The sequence below is a fragment of the Haliaeetus albicilla genome, chromosome 24 (genome assembly GCF_947461875.1).
Source record: "Haliaeetus albicilla chromosome 24, bHalAlb1.1, whole genome shotgun sequence".
Taxonomy (NCBI): Eukaryota; Metazoa; Chordata; class Aves; order Accipitriformes; family Accipitridae; genus Haliaeetus; species Haliaeetus albicilla.
Genome location: NC_091506.1, coordinates 9607735 through 9628956, shown reverse-complemented (window position 1 = coordinate 9628956; position 21222 = coordinate 9607735). Strand labels below are relative to the sequence as shown.

General features: G+C 42.6%; 1 protein-coding gene across 2 annotated transcripts in view; it reads left to right on the top strand.

Annotated features, from left to right (window-relative positions):
• Positions 1-427: 427 nt before the first annotated feature.
• Positions 428-21222, top strand: part of PTPRG (protein tyrosine phosphatase receptor type G) — a 412532-nt gene continuing 391737 nt past the window's right edge. For both annotated transcript variants that reach the window (XM_069811972.1, XM_069811975.1), the window contains exon 1: positions 428-604. In XM_069811972.1, the coding sequence (XP_069668073.1) occupies positions 520-604 (85 nt within the window). In that variant the 5' untranslated portion in view covers positions 428-519. The remainder of the gene's footprint in view (positions 605-21222) is intronic.

The window sequence follows — 21222 nt, the reverse complement described above, 5'->3', positions numbered from 1 at the left end:
GCCGCGCCGCGCTCCCTCCTCTCCCTCTCCCTCGCCCCGCTTTAAAGTCTCCGCCAGGATCCGGGCTTCGCCCGCCACTTCCTGTACGGCAGGATGGAGCGCGCCGGGGCCCCGGCTGACCGCCGTCCGCCCGCCCGTGCGCGGAGGCGGCTCTAAGCGCCCCGTCCGCGGCATGCCGCGCTCCCCGCCGCCGCTGCCCGCCTGAGCCGCGCCGCCCCGCGCCCCGTGCCGCGCTGTGCCGCGCGGGGGGTCCCCGCGCCCCGCCGGCGCGCCGTCTCTGTCCTCCCCCCTGCCCCACGGCTGTGGGATTTTTTTTTTTTTTTTTGCCCCCCCCCCCCCCCCCCCGTTGAGAAGGCGAGCAGGAGCCCCCCGCTTTCTCCCGCAGGAAGAGGGGTGCGGGGAGAAACTTATTTTCAACAAGTTTGGGGTATTTCCCCCTCCCCCCCCCCTTTTTTTTTTAACCCCCCCTGTGCGTTAATTATTTTAGCCCCTCTCCCCTTTCGATGTGCGGCTTTGGACATGCGGAGGCTACTGCAACCGTGTTGGTGGATCTTTTTCTTGAAAATCACCAGCTCCGTGCTCCATGATGTGGTATGCTTCCCCGGTGAGTGAGCACGGCGGTTGGGAGGGTTCCCGGTGCCTTCGCCACACGTGTCCGCGACCCCCGTGGGGTGCCGGCGGGGCACGCCGCGAGTGCGGAGGATGCGCCAGGGACCGCGGGGGCCCCTTTGCCCGGGTGGCCCCGACGTTGGCTTTCCCCCGGCTCCGCGGCACCCTCCCGGCTGCGGGAAGCGCTGCCCGCGAGTGGGGCCGTGCGCGGTGCGTGGGCTCGGCTCCGCGCTCCCGGCGCCGTACCCCCCTCTCTCCGGTGCATTGCAGCCCCCGACGGCGTGGGGCGGGCGGAGGGGGTCCTTGCGCGGTGCCCTTCTTTCGCGGGGCTGCCTGGGGGCTCCCTTTGTGCTGCGGGACCGCCGCCCCGAAGGGAGCGTGACTCCCCGCTCCCATCCCTTGTCGCAACCCCCGTCCCCTGCTAAAAACTTAGTTGGGCGCGGGTCTCTGCTCTGCCCTCCCCACCCCACTCGTGTCCGCGGTGGGTGTCTCGCCGTGCCGGCACGCTGACCTTGGCAGGGCGGGGGGGAGAGCGCGGGTTGCGCGCCCGCTCCGCACCCGGGGCTGGCTCTGTGCAACACCCCCCCCACCCCACGCACGTGGGAGAGGGGTTACGCGGGCGGGGAGCACCCAGCGCCCACCGTGCTTCCCCCCCCACCCCCCTTCGCACCCCACGGCTTGTATCTATGCATCGCTTCTCGCCCCCCACCGAAATGCAGGGGCCGCGTATAACGGTGGTCCCTCGCCGCGCCCCGCGGTGGGACCCCGTGTCGTGTCCCCCCCGCCTCCCGCGGGGAGCGCCCCCGGCCCGGGGGAACTTGTAGCGCCCGCGCGGGGCTCCGGCTCCCGCCGCCTCCGCAGTGCCCCCGGCCGGCCGCCAGGGGCGCTGTCGCCCCGCCGGCGCCCCCGCGGGGCCGCGCACACCCCCCCCTCCCCCCCTCGCCCCTCCTGCTGGCAGCCCCTCTGAGGCAGCTCTGAAGCACAGCGGGCTCGGGGGGGGGGGTGTATGTTGTCGTGCCCTCCGCCTCATCTGCGGCTGAAAGGATATTCCTGAAAACTGCTTAGGTACCCCCACCCCCCCGCACGCCCCCAAAGTGGTTTATTTATTTAGTTTTTCCTGGGCTTCCCCCTTCCTGGCAGTGATGGGGCGGGGGAGGGGGGTGACCTAGGTGGGGTGGGTGTGATGTGAGTGAGGGGCCTTGGGAAGGGCGAGCTCCCCCCCCCCCCCCCCCCGTGAGGTCCTCGCCCCGCGACTGCTCCGGTCCTTTCTGTGGGCTCCTGATGGAGCCCGAGTGGTCGGCTGCGCCCGGGTGCGCAAGTGTGAAAAGAAAGAATTAAATTCTGGAAGCTTTGTAGGAACTTCCACTTCTCTCTTTTTTTTTTTTCTTTTTTTTTCCTAAAATACACTTTTTTTCTAACCCCAAACACGGAGATAAGCAGATAGACCCATCATATCCCAGTCCTTCCAGCAGTTTCTCGCATGGTAAAATGATTTGAAGCAAAAAGAAAATAAGTTGGAGAGAGGGTTAATACCTCTGCAGCTCTTGAAGAAACATTTATCTTCTTTGTATTGATTTCTTCTCAATTTCAGCCCTCAGAGTGAAGCCTTTCTCTCTGGTTCTGATATATATTGTACAGTAATTACATCTAGAAGGCAGGCTCCAGGAATGCTTCAGGAAAACAAGCTATGATGTAGGTTTAATATGACAGTATTGTACGACTTGCTGATTTAGATCAGTGATGTTTGAACCAGATAATATTTGCATTATGGTTTGAATATAAAGATGAATGCAAGCAGAGAGTGGTAGGTCTATGGACATTTGCTGTGTCTAGGTAAACTCTTTAACGCTAGAAACCATCAAACAGCTGTGTAATACTTCAAAATGTTTCAGGGCTGTTCACTGCTAAAGGTTTGCTTGGAAAGCAAACTATTTTCTAGAAGGGCTTTTATGCGTTTGGTTTTCGTGCAGAGCTACTGTGTCAGACCTCAGTGACTTGCTTATTCTTTTATGCTTTCTTCTGAAAAGCCGTAATATCTGGTGTGTGTGTGTGCGCGTGCCTGCGTGCAAGGGGGTGGTAAGTGAAACGTTGTGATAAACGGGGATGCTCCAGACTCTGATCCCGTACATCAGAGATGCCTGAGGCAGGAAAGCTGCAGGGAGGATCTCGGTGGACTGTAACAGGACATTGGTGCTGACAATATCCAATGGCAAATCATCGGAATTTGTGTTGGCGGGGAATCCCAGCCAGATATTAACCATTTACTATCTACCACAACTGTTTCAGTACCTTTTCATAGCATTTTCTAGAGAGAGCATTAGAGAATTAAGGTATTTGTTATTTTATGTGTTAATTTACAAACACCTTCCTTCCTTCCACTTCCTATCTGTCTCTCTTTAGATGAAAGAGAGGTCACTATTTATTTTCTCCCCTGCAAATCACTTTACTTTGTGAAGAGACATAAAGGCTATTTTTTTCTTTGTTCAGCAATGATAAATGAACCATGTAGAAAATAAGTCTTTGCAGTGTTCCTTTGTTAGGAGGATTGTAATAGGTTTTCACTGTTTAAGTAGGTGTTTTTGTTGCTGTTCCTTTGGTTGCAATAAGAGGAAAGAGTCATTCTTGTACAAAAAAAAATATGTGGGTATGGTTTTGCTCTTTCTGAAGTGTTAAGTTTAGTGCATTTCTCTGTGGGCTTGTCACTGGCAATTGCATTGCTTAATAAATCAAACTAAGACAAGGTAAGAGAGGTTGTTTCCATGGGGTCTGTTTGCTCATTAATCTAAATTCACAGTACCAAAAATCAGTAAGACACAAATATGAACATTACTGTGATATTCTTACTATGTAGTTTCTCAGTGCTTTGCCAAGAGAGGTTAAATATTTTTTTGTAAAGGAAAAAGTACACATTTGTGCAGTTCTTAGCTGTTGCTGTGACAATCCTGTCATCTAAGGAGTTACAATTGTTAGCATTTTCTTAGGCTGGATGAATAAATGAAAGTAATTTTCTTAAATCTAGATTAGCTCTTTGGTAATGGATCAAATTGTTGCTGACCTGGTAACTGCCTGTAAATTGGTTTTGGATTTTGAGTCTTCACAGTTCTGAGTTGAGAGTTAATTTTGCATGTAACTGTCTTCTGCTTGGAGGAAAAAATATATTAGGAGCTTTTCCCTATGAACTAATCAAATGCTACTTCAGATATTTTTAAAGGTACAGAGAAGACTGGCTATGTTTATTAAAAGATTTTACAGAGCAAGGTGGGTTGTGCACGTAGAGAAATACGGAACGTACAGGAGAGGGCCCTCCAAGACTTTATTTAGTCCTGTGACTTTTATGAAGATGACACTTCTTACATTTTAATTACCCCTTATTTTCAGTGCCTTTTTAAAATACGCTTTATGTTACGCTAAGTTGCTAATGGAGTCCTTGCAGATAAAGAATGCCAAGTGAGCCTTCCCAGGCTGTAAGAGCTGAGCTTGCTGGTACGCTTCTGTGGGGAAAACTCAAGGGAGAGCTTTGCTATCCGTTAGCAGGTTTACAGGAGCTGGTTTGTGGTTAACAGAGCCTGGACACAGCTTTCAAAAAGTCTTCAAGTAGTCACAGGAGCTGTTGGCACTAGCAGCCAGAGTAAGAGGCTTCCTAAGTTGAGGAGGGAGGAACAGGCATCATGGAAGGAAGGGATTTCAGTGTCTTCAAAAAAGATAGGAACACAATTTGAGGGTGACTGGAATTCCCTCAGTCATATTGGGGTGTTTGCAATGTCTACAAAGCCTCTATTCAGGCTGGGAACGTTGCTCTGCTTGGAAGAGCGAGAAGGATTTTTGCCTGTGTGTATGAGTTGGGGTTTCTATTACTGCGCTCTCATCCCCTATCTCCTCTCCTTTTTGTCTAGGAAATGGGGATGAAAGGGGTTTTGATCCTGTTCAGAAAATGGATGTCTTGGTCAGAGCAGCGAGGAACTTCTGTGAGTCTAGCACAGAGATGTCATGTCATTCACCTGTCCCTCCAGCATCCCCGCTGGGAACCTCTGCGGATCAAATAGGTCCTGCTTGGTACCACAAAAATCACAGAAAAACACCTATTGATTTCAGTAGGGTGATGGTTTGCTCCCAGTTTCTGCGTTTTTGCAGGGACAGGCGTTGTCTGAAGTTATGTACATGGACTCGGTTAAAGCTGTACTGTTACGAAGTTGTGCAAGTTTAATAGTTGGGGTTTGTTTCCAATTACAGAAAAGACAGATAACAATGAGGACTCTATCCATCTTACGATCAGTGCTTAAGGACTAACACAGAGTTTTCTGAAATAAAATGTTATTAACATTGACTCTAATTCCAGTGTTCAAGTTTCATGGTTAAATTAAAGAAATTACTTCAAACTATTAATCTCAACTGTTCTTGGAAAAAATGCTAATCATTTGGTTGCTGCTTTTTAGCAGCCAAAAGAACATGTGGCGTGATGTGCTCTGAAGCCTAAGGGTATAGTAATAACACTGTACTTTAGCTAATATATAACTTTAATCTGAGAAATTATGAAAAAATGAGACTAATTTCTGTTTGCCTAAGTTACTGTGCTTCCATTTTTAAAGATCAGAGATGCTCCTGTGTGTTGACAATTGTAATTGTTTATATTTACATGCCATGCTACTTAAAGTTTAATTCAAAAACAACAAATTTAAAGTATTTTAGGAAGTGGAATCTCATCAGACGAACGTTCTTAAAAGATGCAGAGTCATCTGAGGATGCAGATATGCACCAAATGGGTTAATTTATGGTTTTGTGTATCCCTTCTGGGGACTGCTTGCTGCTTTAGGTGCCTAAACATATTTACAAACTTTCCCTTTTTTCATGAGGTAAACTCCTGCCAGTGTTTCGTCCAAGTGAAAATTGTGGACCTGCATCTTCTTGCACCAGGTTGACAGGAATGTGACTTCATTGATTGCCAGAGTTACTCCCAGGAAGAATTGGCCTGTATCAGCTTTGTAGAGACATGCAGGGGTTGGAAGCAAAGCAGAGAAGTAAGATGTAAATTAATGCACGCTTTCATACTAAGCAGAGGAACCTGGGGTGTGGCCAACTGGAAATGCTCAACTAGAGGATAACTTCTGATGAAAGGAACTAGCTTTTACATTTGTGTGTCAGTAAACCTTTGGGGGGGGAACCCCACAGAAAAATGATCCTTGGTTGCTGTTAATTTTTCCATTACTCAATATCTCGTGGTAGTACTGATGATTGTTATCCATGTAGGCTACAGATACCCATCCACGTTACTTGTCCTGGGGCAAGTCAAACTGGCTTTTTTCTTTTAATGCTGCTAACACATGGTACAGATCTCCAAAGTGATCTTGCCCCACTTCAGTGAGGACAGGTGTACTCTTGGATGAATCAGGGCTATGTTGGTCATGTCTTCAAATGCTTGCCTTTCAATGTACAGTCGTCTTGTTGAGGCACAGCTGCCAGGACACAGTGGATTCCTGGTTTATGCCTTGAGCTGTCACAAATTTGTAGCCTAAGCAGAGGCTCTTCCCACCCAGAAAGTGAACAGATGAATGAGGGTGTAAATTGCAAGCACAGAAGTGAAGATACTGCAGTACTCCATGGGTTGGGTATTCTTGTTTCATTGTTCTTTTTCTCTGATTGCTAGCAGTATTAATGGGAAGCTGAAGGAAGCAGTGATGGGGAATAAACTCCCCATCTGACTGGAGGAGGAGGAAGGACAGAGGGCAGTAAGGTAACCAAGTTCGTGCAATCACTGTAAGATACGTTTTTATTACACTGAATGGGCTCACCGTATGGCAATTTGAATTCGTCTTCAAGTGAACTATGGTTAAAGTAAAATCAGTTAGTGCATGGCCTTTTTTTTTTTTAAATGTGGTTTTATTATGCATTTCTAAGTTTGCTTGGGAGTTGGAAGTACTAGCGTTCTTAATTATCAAGTCATTTGAATAACGATGAACCGTTTTCTAGAACTTAAAACTTGACCGCATCATGCACCTGCCAGCAGTACTGACACATAAAATCTCACTTGATGTGGGTGTTGCAATTTTTCTATGCATAAATGCTGCAGTGATGCCTGAATATGTTTATCCTGTGCCAGTGCTTGCTTTGAGGGACTTTGCATTCATAGCATGGAGGCCTTTCTAAAGAAAATCTAGGTGTTTTGAGACTTGGACGCTTAGCTTAGGAAAGCTGCTTTGAAAAATCCTTTTCTCTGCTTGCAGATATGTAATGAACGAGACCTTGAGCCCTGAAGAGCTGCATTGGTATTTAGGAGCAAAATGTGGGATGTTATTTGGTCTTGTGGCAGCTGTTCTGTTCTCTTTTTTTGAAATAAAATGTGCCTGTCTCCCTGACAGAGTGCTGTTAAAGTTCTTCTGTTGGGAGTCGGTTTATTCTGCTGACAGTAAAGGAAAGCTATCTGATAACTCCTCGCAGGCAAAGCGGACAGTTGTTCAGTTTTCCCACACTTCACTCTTTCTATCTTCTGTCCTTGCAGGAGGCTTGTAAGAGACATATAAATTGCTATAGCACTTGCTTTAATCAAAGCAGTGCCTTGCCCTTTCCTTACTCTTATAAAAGCACCTGCAATTTGGATTATTGTTTTTTAGAAGTCTGAAGTCTTAGACTTGGAGTTCTTGGTCAGTTAGGCTGGTTGAAAAGCAGTGTTAGTAGTCCCAGAGTGGAAGAGGACTTCGCTGTGACAAGTGGTAAACACTGAATAAGCCGGATATGAAGGTAGAATCACTTGTGCCAATGCACTGGATAAGCCGTTTTTCTACTGCAGAGGTAAATAGAAACAGTTCTGTACTGACCCTTGCTGATCCTAAGCAGAAGCAAGTTATTTTCTTTGGGCCTCATTCCATTTCTTTAAAACAAGGAAGTCAGTGAAGTAACCCCTGCACCACTGAGGACCAGTGCCTGCCTTTGTGTCAATTTGGTGTGTTTAGAAATGCTCTCCTATTAAATCTGCCCCCACCCCTTTTCTGGATTTTAAAATAACTCATTTTATATCTTAGGAGGTAGTGAAGTTAGTGGTGCACATGTCAAAATACATAAGTCCTGGCTAAGAGTTTCTTAGAGCAAGTTTAGTGATTTTTTTTTTTTTTGATGGATGTATATTTATATAAGCCTCAGTTTAGTGGGCCTTAGCATGAGACTGTTGTGTCCATCTGTCTGCCCCCTACCCCCACCCTCCGGAAACTCCAAGTTGAGACAATAAAGATTCCTAGTAGCTTTCAGGTAATTAAGTACAGATCTACATTGCTGTCACAAGTGAGTTTACGGATTAAATTTTCGATAGACTTCCATTGGTATTTAGATTCCTACGGTGCCTTCAGACTTTTGGAGATTATGGTATAGATTTACTGCAGTCAAAGTAGAAATGAGGGTTTGCACAGCTATGATGGCCTCTTAAACATTGCATCCATTTAGTAGGTAGGCAAAGAGAACCAGTCGAACGTTTCTTCTTGGCCTCCATGCTACTTATAACTAGTTTATTTATTCTTATAGTGCAGTAGCTTGTGTATTTTGTATTTAAATCCATGCTTAAAATACAACTAAAATTTGCCTGTTGACAGCAGTTGCATCATATTTTAATTGGTGAGAATTGCTAATGGAGTGTTCAGGTTCTAAAATTAGTTGTTTATTTTTCCTTTCTTCTCTGCCCAAGGGTTTTGCATCAGATTATATGGCTTCTGTATAACTGTTTGTGTTCCAAAGCAACACCTTTGTGCAGTTTTAGCTATTTAAGTAAGTGTTAAAAGTATGGGCTCAGTGACAGCAGTTTCAGAAACTGACTTTTTAAATTGTTTCTTACTACATTGTTTATGCATTGTAAAGTGCTTCTCTTTTGTTTACTGTGAATTAATTCATTGTTATCTTTGTAAACCTGGGGCGCAAAATGTGCAAGTTTATAATGTTTTATCTTGGCATAATGGCAAGTCCTCAGCTGCTGCGAATTGTCGTAGCACGATTGATGCTACTGTTTTTGTGGCAGCTTTCATCAGGTGAGGATTTGCGCCATAACCCTCATCACGACATTATTCTGAAAAAACGAGTATGCATTTTCTTTTCAATATTTCCATAGGCTGGCTTTGTGTCAAAGGTGCACAGTTTTGATACTGTGTTTATTTATGCTTCTTGGAGGGTTTTTCTTTTACTGTGTGGTGAAATGCAAAACTACCTCTTTGTATGATTTTGCTTGCTGTGAAGTAGAGGTGTCCAGTCCTTCCGTTAAAATTTTGGCTTTTTGGAGGACACTTGTTGTGTGTATCAGTCCTTGGAATTCTTCTGTTGCATTGTACCTACTTTTTTGACTAAAGCTGTGGCTGTTGCAAAGGTATTTATGACATGTTCTGTCAATAGCTTTCAGATGTTTTTTAAAAATTATTTGTTTGATGCTCATTTTGAAGCGGTACTCAGCTTCTTTTCCTTGAATAAAGTAGTTACCAAAATAAATAAGCCACCAAAAAGTGGTTGTTTGAATTATTCACTGTAGCTGTGAAGCTCAAACTACAAATATAAACTGACTTTAAAAACTGTCTTGTATCTGTTTCACTTTTCTCCACTAGTTTAGAGTATTCTGATATTTCGTTACTGTGAAAGTACTTAAAAATTACAATAAAACCATGTCACAATGTCCGTATTAACTCAGTGACCTGAACTCCACAAGCCCGTTAGCTATCAGATTTTTATCCAGTCCTTGAATAATTTTTGTAGCAATCTTTTTTGCCTTTTCTCCAATTTTTTTCAAATTATTTTTAGAAAGGTGCACATGAAAACCGAACACTAGTCTTATATCATATATGCGCGATGCTATTGCCCTTTCTGTTTGTCCAAGGATTTCCAGTGGCCTATTTTTCTGCCACAGTAAGAAAGTTCATGTTGATTGTTTGCCTAGTATGACTTCTAGATGGTTATTGGAGTCAGTGCTGAACAAAATAGTCTGCTGTTCAGTGGATGTGGCCTGGATCACTAATCCTTAGGGGTTTTAACTTTATTAAAATAAACTCTTTGAATGTATCTCCTTTTTTTTATGTGACTTGAATACTGCTATAATGGCAATTTTAGCAATAGAAAGAAAGGCAGGCCTCTTTGACTGAAGTCCTCTGCACTCTTAGTGTCTTAGATGCATGATTTGTTCTGGGTTTTTTTGTTTTCTTTTGTGGCCCAACAGTTTTTAAGGGAGTAGCAGTGAGCGCATCCCATAGTAGTCCAGGTGCCTGTTGTAGAGTTATCTAAAATTGGTATCTTAAGTTTTGACTTCTGCTAAGCATTGTAAACTGAAAGCTTCACGCAGCTCCAGAACATGACTGTGACCTTCTGGTCCCAGTTACCACCATTATGTGATAACAATGATGTGATTAACACTTGGGCTTCATCAGAAACTTGGAGTGGGGATTACGATTTGGATGTAACCCCAAGAAGGCAATAGATTTCTTAGGAATGTGGATTTTTTTCCCCATCCATTCCCTCACCCCGTTACCATTACTCATGCTGCTGTTTTTGGTAGAAAGTGTTTCTTGTAGTGTCCTCATTTTCTTCTGCTACTGGATGCAGGTGAGGGGACTGGTTATTGAGCTAGTTGCAAGAATTTAGAAGATTTGCTCTGTTACTGTGTCCCTGTTTCCATTAGGGTGGCCTCCCTTGGATGTTTTTAGCTTTCCACCTTGGTTGTTTGTCTTGGGCAAACTTGCACCATGCATCAAATGAGGAAAAGCAATCCCTTCTCCCCCAGCTAATATTATCCTGTCTGGGAAGAGGCTGGTGTCTGTGAAGGTAGATGAGAAGGTGGAGAGATCCTTATGACTAAAGCAGAGAGGGAGCTCAATTTTCCAAATATGAGAGCCTTCACCAAAAACCGCTGAGAAGACCTGATCCATACCTTTCGGCTAATATTGGATCAGGTTCTGGCATGCTGAAAGGATCATAAACTTAATCGTGCTTGATCGATATTGATACTTCTCGTGTGCTTCAGGAGGACAGAGTGTAGCATGAGCCAGGCAGGCCCTGGCAGTGCATGCTGCCCGAAGAGCAGAAGGGAGTGACCAGGCAGTCTGCCAGGAAGGTTTTAACTAGCCTTTAAAGTGATGGACTGGATGGCCATCACCAAAAGTCCCTTCCAGCATTCTTCTGTGCTGCACATAGTCTTACTGCATACCCTAAGCCCCTGGTTGCCCCTGCTCTGTGTCAGCGCTGGCTTTGGATTCTGGAGGAGGAAAGCATATCGCAGCTGCTGCAGCCTAGGAGAGACTCATGGTCAAAAAGCCTCTGCTGTGCACGGAAGGGGAGCGTGATGCCCAATGTTATTACTTGCTAGAGCGTGAAGCCTGCAAGTAATGGTAATACAAATGTATTTCAATTTGTAACCTGGCCTTCTGTATCAAGATTGGACTACTTCTATTCTGTTGCACATGTGCATCACTTGGGGAAACATGCTGATAGTACTTAACATTTAATTGCTTCTCTTGATTTTATTTGTAAATTAGAATCTAGAGGATCTGTAAGAAAAAAAACAGTAGAGCTTAATTGGACAACATTTTAGAGTAACTAAAAAAAAAAAGACATGTGGCTTTCCAGTTTTTGGACCTGAGACAAATGCAAACTTACTTATTGATCCATATATATGATATCATATTTTAACTACTGTCTAAACCGGAGGTCGTGTCTATACTAGATTGCTTAAGAATCTGTCTATCTTATCACATCTTGTACTCATTTATAGTTGTTTCCATTTCTGGCTTTGTTGGAGAGACAGCTAGTGTTTCAACCTAAATTAAAATCAATAAGAAGCAATTTTGTTTGTTTTTTAACTACTAGAGCAGGCTTTTTTTTTTTTTTTAGTAAACCTCTGTACATTCAACTAAGTCACTTGGTTCTTTCCATCAAGATAATTGCCAGACCTCATTAATTCCTAATTTTTGCATATGTAGGAATGGGTTTATTTTCCAGTGTACCTAACAAAATGTCAAATATGATTTAAAAATAAACATGTATTTTAAATCATCACTGAGAAATAAATGCAGTAAAGAATACTTGGCAGTTAGAAGTAGTTTAAAAACATCTTGAGGGGAAGCATATGCTTGGGGCCTGTGGTGAATGCTGTTGACTCAGGAGTCCTGCACTGGCAGGGTAGCACAGGCTTCCCCTGGTACATTTGGGCAATGTTCTGCAGGGATGACTTGAGTGGAAAAAGCAGAGTCTGGGTGTCTATACCTTCAGTCCTTGGCTTGGATAGTTCTGCATCACACCAATTCACGTAAGCAGCTGTTGTCATGTTGTCAGCTGGCTTTTACCACACAGCCAGCAGATTGCCAGCAATAACAATTAACCTGGGTCAAATTCAGCATGGAATTCAGGCTGAAGCAATGTTGGTACTTCCTAGATAAGGCAACGGTGAACCGTAATATAATATTAGAGTAAATATCTGAAGGTAATGCTCTGATGAAGTGTCCAAAATACGATGTGTTGCTGCTCTGGTGAGTTGATCACAGGGTGCAGGAAATCATCCTCTTTAGTTTGCAGTACAGGCTGCCCAAATGGAGAGAGTTGGACACATGACTGTGTAAGGGTTGCCCTCTGTGTTCATGAAGTTTATGAAGGCTCAGTTTTCACTGGCAAGGCTTCCTGTCACTGATGTAGGTATCCAGTTGGAAGAAATAGTTTGTGTCTTAAGAAACAGCATTTCCAGAAAGGGTAGTCCAGTTGCTGTGGTGGAGAACCTGGCTTTTGTGTGGAAACATTTGGTAAGGTGTTTGTTCCACCTCTTCTGGGTGAAGTGAAGTTCAGCATCTAGCAATGTTAGGCCAGTGTCTATGTGAGCATTTATATTCTTCTGCATTTTGTTTTAAATTGTGCAAGGTGAAACTTGAGTCCCTGGAAAAATGAATGCCAATATTTTTATCAGGTGGTTCTTCGGGTTGCTGTGATCTTGCCCAATGCTTCTCATAGTTTCAGAAATTTTTAAGAATTCCTGGATTTCTTCATTCAAATACAAGAACATTTTGGATTATCTAAATCTCATTTCCTGTTTAATTTTCCTTTCAAGTTTCTGAGTATTATAAGCTAGCTACCTGTTACTTTTAATCTCTTGGGTTTGGTTTTCTCTCTCTCACCTTTTTCTTTTGCTTCTACTTGGTTTGATTCAGATATGTTCATGAATCAAGGAAGAGGGCAGACCAAGGGCAAAAAGCGGCAGATCTGGCTACCCTGGTAATCAAAGCAAGAGTCTGTTCCCTTAAGTAAACTGCTAAAGCAGTGTTTTGTAGGAATAAAAATAATTAGTAACTAGATGACACTGATGAAGAGCATATTTCGTTCATCCTTGAAGGCAACTTAAGAGTTGTGTGTAAATTTGTTGCATTTGATATCAAAACAGTCAAACCATTTCTGTTTAACTAATCACTTAAAACCACACAGGAATTTTATGTTTATGTGCCAAGAAGCCAGCTGAGCTTAAAAATATATGAGCAGACCTGGTACACAGTGATCCAGGAATATAAGGTAAAAGTGACTTGTCCACACACTAGTGACACTTATAAGTGAATCCCAAGCCATAGTTCAATGCAAGGAGTAATACATTGCAGCACAAACAGATTCTCTGTCAAAAAGGTAATTAATACTTCATGTCAAACACTATCTGCATGTATTGCTTTGTCTATTTCATGTTATTAAGCAGTGTGACCTTTTCTCTTTCAACAATTAGCTTTCAAGGTGAAAGCCAACTTAAGAAGAAAATTAACTTTTTTTTTTTCATTGGATCTGAGGAGTCTTATAGTTTTGCAGTAGTCTTGATTACACCCTCACACTTTACAATTTTGATTGCTATCTTGATCAATGACTCTTCATGTCTGCAGTTTGAGATTGCATTCCCCTATTTGCTTCTGTATTTGGGAGACATCATCAGGCATTTTGGGTGCAGACTGTGTCTGCAGAGCCAGATGAGGCTTGTAAAATGCACGCTGTCAACTGGTAACAACTCTAGCTTGTCTCATTTGCACTCTATTAGTAACAAATTCACTTGCTAAATAATTCTGTTCTGATCTTCAGTTTTTAATTTACCTGACAGTTGTGCTTTCTGTTGAACTGAGACTGTGAGCACCCACTGTAATAAAGCAGCGCTCTCTTTCTTTGCAAAACCAGATGTTTCTAAACTACATATGCTGAGTATGAGACAGGGCGTGCAGTTTGTTTTGCTTTTTTGCTTCTATTTGTGAAATAGAGGCCATCCTGGAGTTTGCTATATTTGGTTGTATTCCTTGGAAATAATGGTGAAGCACATGGGTCTTACTGAGAGTATTATTTGTTGATGAGCTGGAAATAAAATACATCATTTTGGTGAAGACCACTTCTGTTCTCACTGACTGTCTGGGCCATACAATACCGAGCGAAATAAAGGATCAAAGCCAGTAGCACTGTTCTGTCTGTCCTGGAAAGCTGATGAATTGTTCAGTGCTTCCCTTGGTGCCTTTCAGTGACTTCTGCTGTGATCGATACAAGCAGCATCAACAAAAATTGAACCCTTCTGCTAGCTCTCATGCTTGCAAGTAAAGTGGAGAAAGCTTGATTTGTTTTGCTGCTTGAGCCCTTGCTGTCCTCACACACGTGCTGTATGACAGACCTGCTTACCTATTTGCATTTTATTATGTTACTCTTCTGTTCTGCCTTCCAGGATGACACTTCAGTAGTGCCAAGCTGGTTGTGAAGGAGCCAATGCTGTGGTTGTATGTATATATGTGTGTGTATATATATATATAAAAAAAAGTTTCAGACATCTTTCAGCTGAACTGTAAGGATTATACATTGTTAGAGTGTCTTTAATATTTGCAGCCTCTCTCAAAAAGAGCTTAGGCTGAAGAAACGTCTGTTATTCAGAACTATCAATACCTTTAGAAAGCTGCTTTGCCATTCCTTTGCTCTTTCATCTTTGCTGTCTTCCACTAATGAATTGTTCTGATGGTCACTGTCCTTTGTGGTTATTCTGGTAGCCTTTGCCATGTCGGTTACTGAGCCGTCCTCCTTGCTGCAAAACCAAAAGCCAGCAAGAGCTGCAGTGCTGCCTTCCTGAGCACTGTGTTGTCTTTGCTGTAGGTGTTTGTCTCTCATCTGCACGAATGCTCCCATTTGGACTGGGGGCTCCTTTCTTTGCCCTGTCCCTCTCTGGTGTAGCTGGGCCCTTATGCAGTGTTTGCTATCCAGGCCTTATGTGAGCTTCAAGCAGGAATCACCAGTGCCTGAACGCATAAGCTGAGGCTAGCTGTGTCGTTGATCCCCTTGTTGCTGAGCAGTTGGAGCAGTCTTCTGGACATCGGGACCTGATGTCTCTGATATTTTGTATCTTGCCCTTACTGGTAAGGAGGATGCTCTGATGCTCTAGGATCAGTCTTCTCTCTATGGTCTGTTGAACACTTCTGAGGTGCTATTTTGCATTCAAGTTGTTATGTGTTACTATATATATATATTTACGTATGAATACTACTGCTTTTAAAACCTGGCATAATAATAATTAAGCTTAGGAATTATATACCTGAATAGGTTTCTTTCATTAGCAAAGCAGTTAGTAGGTGGATTAGAACGAATATTCACCAGATGTTGTAGTAGTAGAGTAGAACTGACTTCACATTGGGGATTCATAATGTGTGTCTGATTCCGTGCTTATAGACAAAATTGCGAAATGAGATTTTTTAGAAGAGTAGTCTTGTCCAGAGAACAGATGAGGCTACTTTATAGAGTAGGAAACTTCTTTGGTAGGTGATACTGAAGTCAGATGGCCTTGTGATTACTTCAGCTGAAGTGTGTTTAGCTAATGCTTTTTTGTCAACTTTGTAGCCAGAGTTGTATGTACTCATATAAAAACTGATAGCGCTTGTTAATTTTGCACCACGGTTGAAGTGGCATGGAGAAAGGCTATATTGCATAGTAGCAGGTTATTAGTTATACAAGACTATTTATTGGTTTTGGTCTGGAAAAAATCCTCCCTGTTCAGTTCGGTGGAGTTTTCCACCTTGAGTGTGATGGTGCAACGTCAGATGAAATCTGACTAGTGAGTGATTTATTGCAATGTTGACAAGAAGAAACTATCTACTGCAGGATACATTGATAGAGGACAGTGATACTTCATTGCAGTTTCTTCCCTGAAAAGTTACAGTGGCATTGATATTTTATTGTTTACATGTTGCTTTATCAGTTTGGGCAGTTTGTGTTGTGGAGGGGGAATGTGTGGAGATTGCTTGTTTTCAAACACTAATGCCTATAGACACATTTTTTTAAAATGAGTAAAACCAGTGAAGAAGCAAACTATTTTGTACAATCATGTTCGCAGTCAGATTGCTCTCTTTTCCTGTCTATGCTATGTTTTACCAACTATATATTTTCTTTAGTGTTTCAAGAAAAAGACTGAAAAAGCCATAGAAACTGCGGCAACAGAGTCTGTGTAAAATACATGTTGGTGTTCTAAAAATCAGTTTAATTTTAGCATGTATTTTAGCATAAACTTCAGCTATATTTTTCTTTACCACATCTTGCCCAGTTCCGCTGTTTTCCGTTCCATGCCAGGAGCGTTTGTGAAGCCCAGAATTCTCACTGTGCAACATGTGAGAATTCTGCAAGTGACAATTATATGGAAATTGCATGGTATATTATACCAGATCATAGGTGACTTGCCCAAGGCATAAAATAATTGAGGGGATCTGATGACAATTTTGAGGAAAAAAACCCAACTGATTCTGGGGGACCATGTATTGTAGAATATTAAACTTGATAGTTTCTAGTGTCCTAGTTTGAACCTTACTTTGAAGAATCGTAGGCCTTTAAGAGCTATGGGGTGTATTGCCCCTAAAGACCTCAATGTTTCCTGATGTTCCAGTATCCCTGAGAAGGGCACCAATGGACTGGGCCGTAGCTATTTTTGAAATGACGAAGCTGGACAAACATGCTAAAAATACCTTCTTAAGTTGGCTTGTGTGTAACGAGCCCTTCTTAGATGACAGACTGCATTTTCATCACTTCCAGGATGTTGAACCAGGTTGAATTGCTCTAGCTTTTGTTACTAGAGTTGGATCCGACAGCTACAGAAAAGCTGAATCTGATACCCTGTCTTCCTTGCAATGAAGGCCAGTGTGACTGGCAAACTGAACTCCTTTGTTCTCCTTAGACCAAAGTCACTCCTGATTGAGAAGCATTTAAATTTAATTAGACTTGAACAGTTTGGACCATGTTCATCACAGTATATGCATACACACAGTCTGTCCTGGCTCGTTACGTTCTGTATTTTATGTGATGCTTAAAACGTTGCAGTGAAAGGAGACACTAAGGAAGGCATCCAGTTGTTTCGTTGCGTTCAGTGATATGGGTTGTTTTTAGTCAGGGAAGCATTGTGAGATTCCCCGTTGTATTCTCCCAGCTGTGCGAGTGTGGCTTGAGGATTCTGGTTTGGTTAATATGGGAGCTTGGGTAACTGAAGATGTATGTTTGGATGAGAAGCTCTGAGGAGGTGGCTGTGCTTTCTCCCTCCTAGACTCTGGCTCAGCAGGGTGCTGGCAAAGTTATTGATGGTGCTTTCAAGACTTGCTGCACGAGGATAAGCAGTTGCATGCCCAGACATATGCAATCAAGGCTGACTGAACCAGCTTGCTGAAGCCAGGATCGCTTCTCTCACCGTTGTGGCAAAGCAGAAGGTGAACTCCTGTGCTGCAGTTTGTTGGGCTCAGCTGAATTTAGGTATCAAATGGCAAGGCTTCCTCCGGCTTTAATGCCTGTGGAGACAAAGAGCGAGAGAGCAGACAGGGTGCTGTGGAGCTCTTTGCATCTTGGGAGAGAGGAGCACCTTTCCGGTGGGGAATTCAGGATCTTGGTTCATTGCCATGCCATCAGTGAAGTTAGGCTGCCAGACAGCTGCCTTAGCCTGGGCGTTATACATGCAAGTATCAGCCTAGCTGATTTCTCTCCTTGGGAATGAAGACAAGGAGAAGCGTGTGTTGCACAACAAAAGATTTATCTGAGTGGATCCGAGATGCTTGTGAGGACTCTGTGGTATCTGTGTGGGCACTGTTTATTAGGCTAGGAGACACCCTTAAGGGTCCTAATGTCTGACAGTGCTGAGTATGAGTACCTTGATGATGAGGAAGAGATGGTGTATATTCCCCAGAGAAATTGTTTTTGCCTTTAATGACTTGAATTCCTTTTGGATGCACCTGCCTATCAGACCACCCTACACTTCAGAAAAAAGAAGCCTTTCCTCAGTGTTATCTGAGTTCCTCTGACCTGGAGGATGTTACGGCTACACCTTCACCCTTTGAGCTTCTGTAAGGCTGGCCTCAGGATAAAGCTGGTTTGCTCTTGAGCTTCATAATCATGAAGTCAGCATTGATACTGAGCTGGCAGAATTTTTCAAAGAGGACAAATAGCAGTAGTCTTTCAATTTCTCTTTAATCGGGTAGCTCTTTTCTGAGAGAGGCTAGGAGCTGGTAAACTGATGTGCAGTGGCTGAGACAGATCAAAAGTGATACATCCACTAATTACTGAATAGTTTCTGAAAAAGCAGGGGTTTTGGTGTGTAAAATAAATTGTCTCTGGGTGATGGCATTGGTATGCTGTTGATCATGCAACAGCCATCTTTGCAAGCCTGAGTTTTCATTTAAAAAGGCATCACTGTCTGTTAAATATTTGGGCATTCATACTCCCCCTGGGTTGATCAACTATTTGAAATGAATTATCTCACAGTGCTGTCACAATTAAAGAATGGCATGCTTAGGTGAAAAGGTTTGTCTGTTTCATAGATTGGAGAGATATGCTCGGTGAAAATGAACATCCTCCCAAGGTTAAATTATCTATTTAAAGCTCCTCCAATTACAATGTTGGATAGAAGAATTTTTTTTTTTTTAATATGGATAAGAGTTAGCAGAGGACAAATGACATAATTGGAGGGGGAGACAGAGACTTCATACGTGCTTGCTTCTAAAAGAGTGAGAGGGATAAGGAGAAGACAGTTCCAGGGAACTGCCTTCAGTCATCTTAGTCCTTTCTGGTTGCCTTAATCTCGAGCAGTCTTTGCAGGTTGGGAAAGAAATTAAAAAAAAAAAAAAAAAAAAGACAGTATTTGTGTAAAAGCTTCCCATGACTTCTCCCAGGTGTGCTGTGTGGGTCTTGATGCCATCTGGCCTTTTTGTAAGAAAAAGTAAAAAAAGCAACCCTCGTATTGCGATGTACAAGTAGTCTACTTTTTGCTCTCGTATAGCACAGAAGAACATATTAGCTGTGTGTTGAATTGACGTTCCTTTGTGCACAAGTTATAGCAACTTAAATGAAAATTACTTTCATAGCAAGAGAATGCACTGTTTAAATTAGATAAGGAGATTATGACAGAAAAAATCATTGAATAAAGGGTTTTTTAAACTAGCCAGTGAAATAAATGTATGACTTCAAACTTTGTCTTGCCAGAATTTATTAATAAAACACAATGAGGTTTTTGGAATACAATGAAGACCTCTTCCTTTGAAGGTTACAGTGTAATTTGTGTAATTGTGTTTGTGTAATTTGACTTCAAGATATGTCCTTGTAATTTGGTAAACTGCAGATCTTGCTCTGATCTATTGCATTTTTCTTGTGCCTCGTATTGACGCATCTAATTGCCTCATAAGTATATACTCAGTTTAAAGCCATTGCACTGCCCTCTGGACCTTGAGAAATTCACCTTGCGTTCTGTAATGATAATCTCTGTATGGATCTTATCTGTGAAGCAGCTGGCCACCTTTGCTTGCTTCCTTACCAAGTATTACACAGCTAATTGCTGTTCTGAATAACCTCATTTTGCTATCATACAGCTGAAGAAAACTTACTGTATGATGCCTTAATTTTTCCCAGCTGCAGGATGCCCTCTTTTGGCAGGGAAGCCAGAACACAGCAGTCTCAGGCATCCTCTTGTCAGGAGCTGGCTGATCCTCACTGAGAAAATCCCCTAGCTTTGTATGTGTACGGCACTGTTTCAGCTGGTCCTTTACCGAAAGCGTGTTTCCTGCTGGAATGGGATAGAAGAGTAGCTTTGGGCAAGGCAGTGATAAGTGTTGGTAAGCTGTGTATGTAATTATGAATATATTATTCTAATGACACTCTCTTATTCAGTGGGTTTTAAGCTCTTGAGTTTTCTCAATACAAAATGGGTGCTGAAACAGTTGGACAGGCTTGGAAAAAAGTTAACATTTTAGTGCTACTTTGCTGCTGAACTCCTTTGAAATCAACAGAAAATGTGGGCAAACCATTTGTCTTCTAAGGCATTAATACTAAAGTGATGAGTTTGTTCACCTGGAGAACCTGAGATGAGACTGTTCTTGACTGAAGCAGGTAGAAATTTTAAATCTGGGATGAAAGCTCAAAACACTGCAGAGGGAGGTAAAACCAAATTGGGTAAGAGGTGCCTATGGGAGGGTTGAGGGCAGAGAGTCATGTTGAGGAGTCGAGTCATTGGAACTCTAGGTGTGGACAAAGCTGATTTAAAGATGGGGTTTTACTGTGTTGCAGTAATTTCTCCATTGGCTTTACATGGCAGGGCCTGAAGAAATGGCTATTGTTAAAACAATTGGAAATGTAAAGTGTCTTTAAATCTTAAAATTGCACAGATTTTTAAAAAAAAAATATTTAGGAAAGGTACCTCTTCAGATATGTATTGATTCTTAAATGAATGTGTGAGACTTGAAAAGAAATTGCACCATTTACAATTTATTTCTACATCCTTGGATTGAAATATTATGTATAGAGTTCAATGCAGAAGACGTTGGGTGAAGTTATACAAGCTTCATAAAAATAGACCTACACATGACTTTGCATAAAGGGGGGAAAAAAATCAAAGGACTAACAAATTTGCATGGATAACATTTGAATTGTTAATTCATATAGCACTTCATTGCAAGGATGTCATTTTTAATTAAGAATAAAATGTGGTAGATATTTTAAATGGGAAATGATTATAATTGCAGATGGAAATTGAGGTAATGAGAACTAGTTTAATTAATTGTTAAAACTTAACATTTTTCTTTTTTGTTTTTTATTTAGAAGCTTGTAGTCTGTGGACACTGACATTTGTTTTGTAGATGTGTATATTTAAACATATAATGATTAAGGCATGAAATGTTGGCAGCAAACACAGTTTGAGTTGTATCAGTTACTTGAAAGGGTCTGTTTGTATGGATGGACTTTTGAGCGTGTTTGGTAGACAGACTTTGCTGTTTGCAGGATTGGTGTGAAATTGTGGTGTAAAAACTCTATTCCCAAAATGTCCTTTTTAAACCATATTTGTCTTTTGCTGTGGATTTCACAGATGGTGGAGATACTTCACTGGAGAAAAATGAGGCGCTTTTTGTACCAAATGACTGTTGCCTTTAAAGTTCTCCATTGATGAATATGACAATACTGTATTGACCTGAATTAAACTCTGCAAGACTTTTTGATCTGTTGTGCTCTGTCTGTGGTTAACCGATGTGGCCCTTCAGGAAGCTGTGGGCAGCTCTTCATACAGCTGAGCACATCCATGCTTGCGGAGGAGGGAAGGAGAAACTGGGGTGGGCAGCTCCTATCACCAAAACCCCTGTGTATGTCTGGGAGGGTTCCCATAGCTCCGCAGCGTGT